Genomic DNA, 9,319 nt, shown 5'->3' on the forward strand with positions numbered 1-9,319 from the left:
ATAACAACTAATAAACTAATAGTTTAGAATTAACAGTCTGATTTATATATTTCGGAAAGTAACAAGCAGAGTATTATTTTAAGAAGATCTAAGTTTTTAGTAATTAAAACTCTATAGAGTATTCTATAATATTCTTAAAATAATTATTAGTCTAATAATTAAGAGTTTTGGCCATATTTCTATTATACTAATATATTTAAAGTAATATCTAGTTTGTCTGTTTAGATTTTATAAATTTTTAATATAAAATCAAAGTTTTTTATTTATAGCTAGGCTATTTTATATTATATAAATATAAATTTATTGATTTTATATAATCAGATATTCTGTTTAGGCTTAAATATTGAAGAATAGTAGTCTTAAATATCTAAGTAGAATATTAATATTTTATTAATTAAGATTAAGAAGCTATAAACTAATATTCTTTAAATAGTAGATATTTGGTAAGCAGATTCGAATTTATTATTTTTAGTATATAGATTTTAGCTATTAATATTATAAGATATGATTAAAAATATATTATTTTATTAAAGTATATTTTAAAAATTATAGTCTTTTCTCTAATAACTATATTTGAATAAAGAATTTTCTAAATAATAAAAAGTTCTAAGTATTTAGATTTAAGAAGATCTTACTGCTAGTAAGTCTTTTTTTATAATTTTTTGATTAATATCAGACGCTTTTATTATATCAGAAGATTATTATTCTTAGCTATAAAAATTAAAAGACGAAAATCTATTGCTTATATAATTAATAGATAATATTTAAAATCTCTTACTGTATAATTAAAATCCTTCTAGCAATTTCGCGAGGGATATACCAGATAACAGTATATTATATTAATCCTATTAGATTCTAAAATTATATAATTATTTATATTTCTGAAGGCCAGTCTAGTCTGATGCTGCTCGGTAATATAAGTAATTTAAGAAATATAAAAAACTTATAGCTGTTTTTTATTAAGTTTAGTTACTTAATTTTATTAGTCTTATTTTGCGGCAGCTGTATTATTTAGTATTTTAGAAAAAAAATATTAATTGTTGTTTTAATAGTATAATAGGTTTTTAGATAATTTTCTGTTAAATATATCTTTTTAATTTTTATACTCGGCAGTAGGAGTATTTTGTATTCTAAGCTAATACTTAGCTGTTATTATTAGATAAGATTTTTTGCAGAAAAATAAAAACTGTCTGAATTTAGTCTAACAGTTTACTACTGCTGCGGCGTATTTATATAGGAAATTAAGATAATTTCTGATTTTGGTTATAACTTTTTTTAAATTTAACTAGAAATTAAGCTTAAAATATTAATACTCTAATATTAACCGAATATTAACAATAAAAAAGCAGGATTAATATATATAATTTAAAGTATTAGCTGTTAATTTTAGTATTATATAGTTTTTAAATTGCTGAATATTTCTTTAGGCTAAAACTAGTAAGCAGACTATTTTTTTAATATTAAAAATATAAGTTGCTGGTTAGATTAATTAGAAAACTAGAAGTACAGCCGAGCTGTTGTAATAGCTATTAAGCTATAATTAAAAGAATAATTTAAGTAAATTATAGTAAGTATACTTAATTAATTAATAAATTATTAATTAAATAATTAGTAAAAATAGTACCGTGAAATCAGTCTAATATTTATAAAAATTTTAATAATAGTTAGAATTATAGTAAAAACAGTAAGACTTGCGGGTTTTGGAAATATTTTATATATTTTTTACTAGATTTTATATTACCAAGCACTATTTATATATTTACTAAACAAAAGCCAGATCTTTTTTTAGAGAAAGCTATATATATATATAATTTGGTTTATTTTTTTAAGTATATCCGGCGGTAGTATTTGTACTATTTAACTTACTATTTATATTCAGACTAGAATAAATAACTAATATTTATATTTAAGAATAATTAAGATTAATCTGACTGTGCTGCAGTAGGAGGATATAAAAATATTTAAAAACTTTAAAATATTATTACTATTAGTATATTAATTCTAGTTATTTAATATTTTATATAGTCTTTAGAAATTATCTAAAATTTATTTATCTAACTAAAACTTTAGATGACTTTTTATATTTATAAAATTAGTTTTTAATTATTTAGCTAAAAATAGGATTGCTTATTTTTTTGTATACTAGAATTAAAAATATATTTAGATTACCAAAAGATAAAAAAGAGATAAATATTATTATACTTATAAAGATATATTTAATTAGATTATTCTTATAATATATCCGATAAGCGACTGTACTATTTTTATAATAAAAAATTATACTTTTTTTATTAGTATATGGAAGTAATAGATATTACTAGATTCTTAGAAATTATAATATTTAAAAGAGTATTAAGTACTTTAAAACTAATATCTATATAGTACAGCAGATAAACAGTAGATAATAAAAAGAAAATATAAAAAGGCCAACCGGTAAAATTATAATTAACAGTCTACTAATAATTAGAGTATATAGAAATAATCTAATTTAAAAATACGGTTTTTTAAGTACTAATCTAACCAGCTATAAATAAAAAGTCTTATTTATTATATTTATTAGTCGGCAACTTTTGTGGCTTATTTTATTAATTTATTATATACTTTTAAGAATAAACTATATATTTACTAGTAGAATAATAATAGTTTTTTTTCTGGATACTTAATAAAACTTCGGTATAATTGCTTAGTTAGTATATAAAAAACAAAAAAATAGAATAACTGGACCTAGATCTATTATTACTATTAATTAATATTTTTTAGAAATTTAGCGTCTCAATTATTAAATATAGAGTTAAACTGTAAATATTTTCTGTATAAATAGCTGATAATTTATATTATAAATTAAAATTAAGAAGACCGGAGGGTAGAAGTCTTTTAAGTATAGTAAATATAAAAAATATAGATTCTAGAATTTTCTGGTATACTTTTTATTTATTTAGATACTAATCTAAAGTACTTATTTATTAAGATATGGTACCGGATAGGTACTTTATTAAGATATATTATTAAATAAATACTTTTTTATTTTATCGGTATAAATATATACCCGGATTATACTATTAAATATTTCTTTTTATTTTTTTATTAATCTTTCTTAGATATTAATTAATTAAACGGAATTTAAAATATGCCTATAACTTTTTATAATAAACAGAATATTATATACTGTATTATTTTTATGTGGAGTAAAAATCCGGTAAAAAACTATAGGATATAAAACTTTACAATATATAAAATATATATCTAATATTTACAGATATTTTATTTCTATTTTTATAGTATTATAAGCTATTTTAAATACTAGTAGACACCAGTATATTTACAGCAGGCTATTTATTTAATTTATAATAGATATTTTTTAATATATAAGTAGCTAATTAATTACTATATCAGAGTATATATAGATAGTAAGTATAAAAAAGATTATTAGCTAGTTAAAAGTAGATATAATTTAGAAAACTTATTTAAATAAGATTAAGTTTACTATTACAGCAATATTAAGTAAAAAAAGATATAAAAATAGATTATATTTTATATAAGATTTTAAAAGTTATATATCCAGTAAGATAGTTTTTTACAAATCTCGGACGGGAGAAAGATACAGAATAATAGATATTTTTTTAAGTAAATAAGAGTTCTAATAGTATATATATATATTATATCTGTTAAATTTTTTTATAGAACCAGATTAATTATAGTAAGTAAAATCTGTTTATACTTTATAATATTTTTCAAGAAGCTCTTTTATTTTTAGTAAAATTTGTTTTTTAGAGTTAAGTATTATCTAAAAATAGCCAGAATATTAGTTGTTATATTATATCTTATTTTTTTTTTATATTTCGGCTAGTTATAACTGTATTAAATTAAGCTGCGAGCTATACCGTAGCTAAGTTAGCAAATTTTAAATATTTATTTTTATAATATCGAGTATTCTTTTTCTGAAAACCAAATTTCTGAACACCGACTCTAAAAAATAGAAATATTCCAGAATTATAAAACAGATATAAAAAGTACAGATAATAAAAGTATTTATTTAATTATTAATAAAAATATAAATTATTCTCAGACTTATATTAATAATTAAGATATTAACTAAATAGTTTACTTATAATTTCTTAATTACAGCAGCGTCGGTAGCTAGAAGAAAACTAAAACTAAATATATTTATAAGCTGTTATAAATAAAACTTTTTTTATCAGTACTTATAAATTGTTTTATGCTAAATATCTATACTGTATTTCTTAAAGAGACTATTCTTTAGATACTAGATAATTAAATTAATTAAATAGCTTATTTTTCGGCCTTTTTTAAAATACAAGCCGAATCTGTCTGGATTATTAGAGAGCACAGCGTAGTTCAAATAAAATAAAAAATATTTTATTCTATTAGTAAAAGAATTTAAAATAAGATCGGTTTTGAGGTTGTTAAGATATCTTACTGCAGTCTCTATATTAAACTATAAAATAAAAATATTAATAAAAAGTAAACTATAGGCTATATTTTTTTTTTAGTAGGTCTAAATAAACTTAAGAATTTAATATAAACTTCTAATAATAAGGTGTCTTTGCGTGTTTAGAATCTATAGAATTTCTTTATAGTTTAATTATTTTTTTTTTATAAACTTATATTATAATAGAAATACGTATATAATATACTTGTTAAATATTAGGCTTAAAGCAGATTCTAGTACAGATTTTAGTTGTTTATAAAACTTATCCGGATTTTAAATAATCTTAGAATAAGATTTTTAATTAATATTTTAGAATATTTTTATATTACTTAGTATTTTAAAAGATATACTACCGCCTAAAATAATAAATACTCTAAAACTCTTAGAATTTACTTTTTTTATAATATTAAAAAAACTTATATATTAGGAATTATTTATTCTGGTTAATAGCAGTCTAGCCAAAGCTGCTGTACTATATAGAAATACTATAAAAGAAAGTAATTAAAAATAGATTAATAAAAAGTTTTAAAAGATCTTATTTATTTATACTATATTCATATATATAATAAAAAGATTCTTAAATAAATTAAAGTACTTATATTTATTATCTGTATTATATAAGCTAATTATTATTATATTAGAATTATCTCTAACAGTTAAGATACTGCGGTTTAGTATAAAACTTCTATAATATATTTTTTTAAACAGCTGGTAAATTAATATATATAAAAGTGGCTGTAATTCTTAATAAAGAATTTTAATAAAAAAAAAGAGCTGTCAGTTGCTTAATAATTATTTAATCTAATTTTAAGAACTTAAATTATTTTGAAGAACTTTGTTTTTATTAAAATATTAATAGAAAAGAAACTCGCCTGTAATAATAATAATATTAGTAGATAATTTAGATATAGGCGCGGATAAACTTATATTTAATATTATTATTAGCTTTAGTATTTTTAATTATTTAGAAGTATTTTTCCGATATATATAAATTATATTCTTATTTAAAAAGCTGTAATAAATAATTCTATTTTAATTAGATTTATATTACCAGCTCTAAATATTACTATTATATTTTTAGGTAGTATTAATATATTTAGTATTATTTTGGAATCCGAGTATCTCTGAGATAAGAAAATATATTAATAAAATATAGATAAACTATAATAGAATAATTAGTTTTAAATAAAAAATTAAATAGAATTATTTTTTTATAATAAATAATATTTATCTGTTTAATATCTTACAGTTAACGATTTTCTTTTTTAAATTATTATAGCTTGGATATTCGAACTTTAAAATAGTACTAAAAAAGACTAGTTTTAACTAGTACTTATTTAATTTAAGTATAGATTTTAAGCTAGTATTTATAACTATTTTTAATTTTTTATCTATATAACTGCTGTATAAGTTATATTTAATATATAATTATATAAATATTTAATTTTTATAATCTGTTTAACAGTAACCGTAATTAAATATATAATCTAAAAAGTACTAAAGACTAGTTTTAATTAGTATTATTATAGCTTTTTTATAGTATATTCCAGTAGATTAAAAAATTATCTATTTCTTAGATTATTTTCTTTACTTAAAAACTTAAGATTTGTTTTTATTTATTCTGGTATATTTCTGTATAGTTATATATTATATATTTTAATTATTAAGATCGAATAATAGAGCAGACGCCTGCAGCAACCAGATTACTAATTATTATTATAATATTTATATAAATATAGTAATTTTTAATATATTCTTATTTAATAAGTTGCAGAGGTAGTATAAACTAAAAAATAAAAACAAACTAAAAAATAGAAATAAACTAGAAGATAGAAACAGACTATAAAATTAAAACAGACTAAAAAATAAAAACAGATTAAAAAATAGAAACAGACCGGAGAGTAAATACAGATTAAAAAATAAAAACAGACTGGAATATAAATATAAACTAAAAAGCAGAAATAGACTAGGATATAAAAACAGACTAGAAAATAAAAATAAACTATAAAATTAAAATAAACTAGAAAGTAGAAACAGACCGAAGAATAAACGCAGACTAAAAAATAAAAACAGACTGGGATATAGATGCAGACTGGAGAGCAGAAATAGACTATAATATAAAAATAGACTAAAAAATAAAAACAGACTATAGAGTTAGAACAGACTGGAGAGTAGAAATAGATTATAAAATAAATATAAATTAAAAAATAAATACAGACCAAAAAGTAGATGCAGACTAAAAAGTAGATATAGACTAAAAAGCAGGAATAGACTGTAATATAAAAATAGACTAAAAAATAAAAACAGACTATAGAGTTAAAACAGACTAAAAAATAAAAACAAACTATAAAGTAAATACAAATTAAAAAATAGACACAGACCAAAGAGTAGACACAAACCAAAAAATAGATACAGACTGGAAAATAGATATAGACTAAAGATTAAAAACAAACCGGAAAATAGAAACTTACTTTAATTATATATTTATTTATAATTATTTTCGATTGTCTTACTCACCCTTAATTACCAGCCAGAAATAAAATACTTATATTTATTAATTTTAATAAAGAATTTTTTTATTTTTTTTTTATACTTTATATACTCTTATACTGTAGCTTTAACTTACTTATAAGCAGAGTAACTGGATAAGCTAAAAATAAATATAAAAAACTTAATAAATCTATATAAAATAGATATTTTATTAAATCAAAATTATAATAGTTAAATTTCTTTTTTTTGCTTGGTTGTTAGGGTCCAGTAAGATAGTAAATATTAAAATAATCTATAAATAATATTCGGATAACTCCAGGTTAAAGCATCAGTAACAGTTACAGCAAAAACTCCGATTAATATTTAGTATATTTAAATACTATTATAAATATAATACAGATATTTTTTTTCTAATTTAACTAAAAAATACAGGCTAAATCTATATTTTTAATTCTAATAGCTAGTAGCAGCTATTTAAAAAGTAATTAGTTTATATCTTTAACTTTCTAATTAAAATAGAGATTAATAAGCTGTAGATAAGTTACTACTTTAAGTTAAAATAAGTAACTTAAAAAGAACTTATTTTTAAATACCGAGTCTAATAAGTATTATTACTATCTGGCACCGCGATGAATATAAGATTGCAGATATCAGAACTATAAGTTTAAAAAAGTAGAATATCTATAGTCTTATTAAAATCTTATAACTTTAGTTTTAAATAGATATAATAATATGATTTTCTATTTTATTTCTTACTGTATTATTTATCGATAATTTTTAATAAATAACTATAGTCACATAAATAATAGATTAGTAAGAATAATTAGAATATATTATAAGCATCTTCTATAACAGATTATAGCTGTTTAGACAAATTATAGTAATCTAATAAGATTAATATAATAATATTTTATAAGCACCGGCAGCTTACCTGAAAAATAATAATAGTTTTATAACTAACTAAAAATTATAAAATTATTAATAGTTAATACTTAAAAGTAGTATTATTAATTATAACTTATCTCTATTTATTTCCTGCTATTTATATGTAACAGCGCGTTTTACAGGCTAAATTCAAAGATTTAGTAGTATACTAAAAAAAACTATTTCTAAATAATACTATTATTAGCTTATATCTGGTAATTCTGATTCTATTCGGTCGCGCTTTATACTAGTTTATTATTTATTATAATGTCTTAATCCTAAATAACTTCTCTTCGACTTTTTTTTAACTTTTTTATTTTTTATCTCTTTTTAATCTTAATTACTTTTTAACTTACTGTTAATTTTTTTTTATATTTTTTTAATATTACTATTGTTTTTTCTAAATTTCTGCCTACTTTCCTGCTGCTAAAGTATAGTCCAGTATTATAAATTTATATTAAATGACTTCTGTAAGATATTAAATCAACAATAAAATAGATTTAGCTATAATAAACATATAAAATACCGACTATATTTTTCTTATATATATAGATTAGTCTTATTCTTCTACTATATAGCTACAAAACTTCTAGAGATATATTGTACCGAACAGTCTAATATCTTCCGTATAAGCATACTATAAAAACTTATAGAACTGCTATATTAGATAATAGAATAATATAGATTATTTAAGTTTGTTTAGTCCACCGGCCGCAGCTGATCAAAAAAACTACAGTAATCAGGCCGTAAAATAAAAAAAATAAAATATTCATAATATTTTATTTCAGCTGATCTTATTTAAAAAAGGACCCTATAATAACTAGACAACAGAAAAAATAAAAAAGCAAAAGAATTATAAATAATTATTAGAGATATATATTCAAATTATTAGTTCTATAAAGTATATTCTTTTTCTCTTCCACTCTTTTTATCCAAACTTTACTTTTAGATTAATTTAGAAACAGCTTCTTATCAGGAAATTTTTTAGTACTTAAACAGAATAAATAATAAAACACCAGTTCGGCAGTTATAACAATCATTTCTGCAAACCGGAATACTATTAGCCCTTAAAAAAGTAGATTAAAAGATATACAGCCTTCGGAAAGCCTAAAATAGCAAGAAAAGCTAGTCAGACCTATTTAGCTATTATTAAAAAATCAAAACTTATTATATTAAAAGATTCTATAAAGATCTATTCTTACAGAGCACTATAAATAATCGAAGAAAATATATCTTATAAATACAAAGAAAATTAGAATTTGGCTGATTATACTTGGCCTAGAAACACAACCATTATATATAATATATTAAAATAGTTTAATATAAAGACAGCTTATTAGATTCTCTTCGATAGAAAAAATACTTTTCTATATAATAGTTCTTTACTGGTATTTAAAAATAAGAATCTTAAATATCTTCGGAATACAAAAGCTGTCGTGGACTTAATATAAAAAG

At 19.8% G+C, this 9,319-nt stretch overlaps 1 protein-coding gene across 1 annotated transcript; it reads right to left on the reverse strand.

Annotated features, from left to right (window-relative positions):
- Positions 1 to 6,210: 6,210 nt before the first annotated feature.
- Positions 6,211 to 6,888, reverse strand: BO72DRAFT_376483 (uncharacterized protein; the record flags this gene model as incomplete). Its single annotated transcript, XM_040941215.1, has 1 exon — positions 6,211 to 6,888. A coding segment is annotated over one exon (678 nt), but the record flags the coding sequence as incomplete, so codon positions are not given.
- Positions 6,889 to 9,319: the final 2,431 nt, after the last annotated feature.

The sequence above is a fragment of the Aspergillus fijiensis genome (genome assembly GCF_003184825.1).
Source record: "Aspergillus fijiensis CBS 313.89 unplaced genomic scaffold BO72scaffold_19, whole genome shotgun sequence".
Classification (NCBI taxonomy): domain Eukaryota; kingdom Fungi; phylum Ascomycota; class Eurotiomycetes; order Eurotiales; family Aspergillaceae; genus Aspergillus; species Aspergillus fijiensis.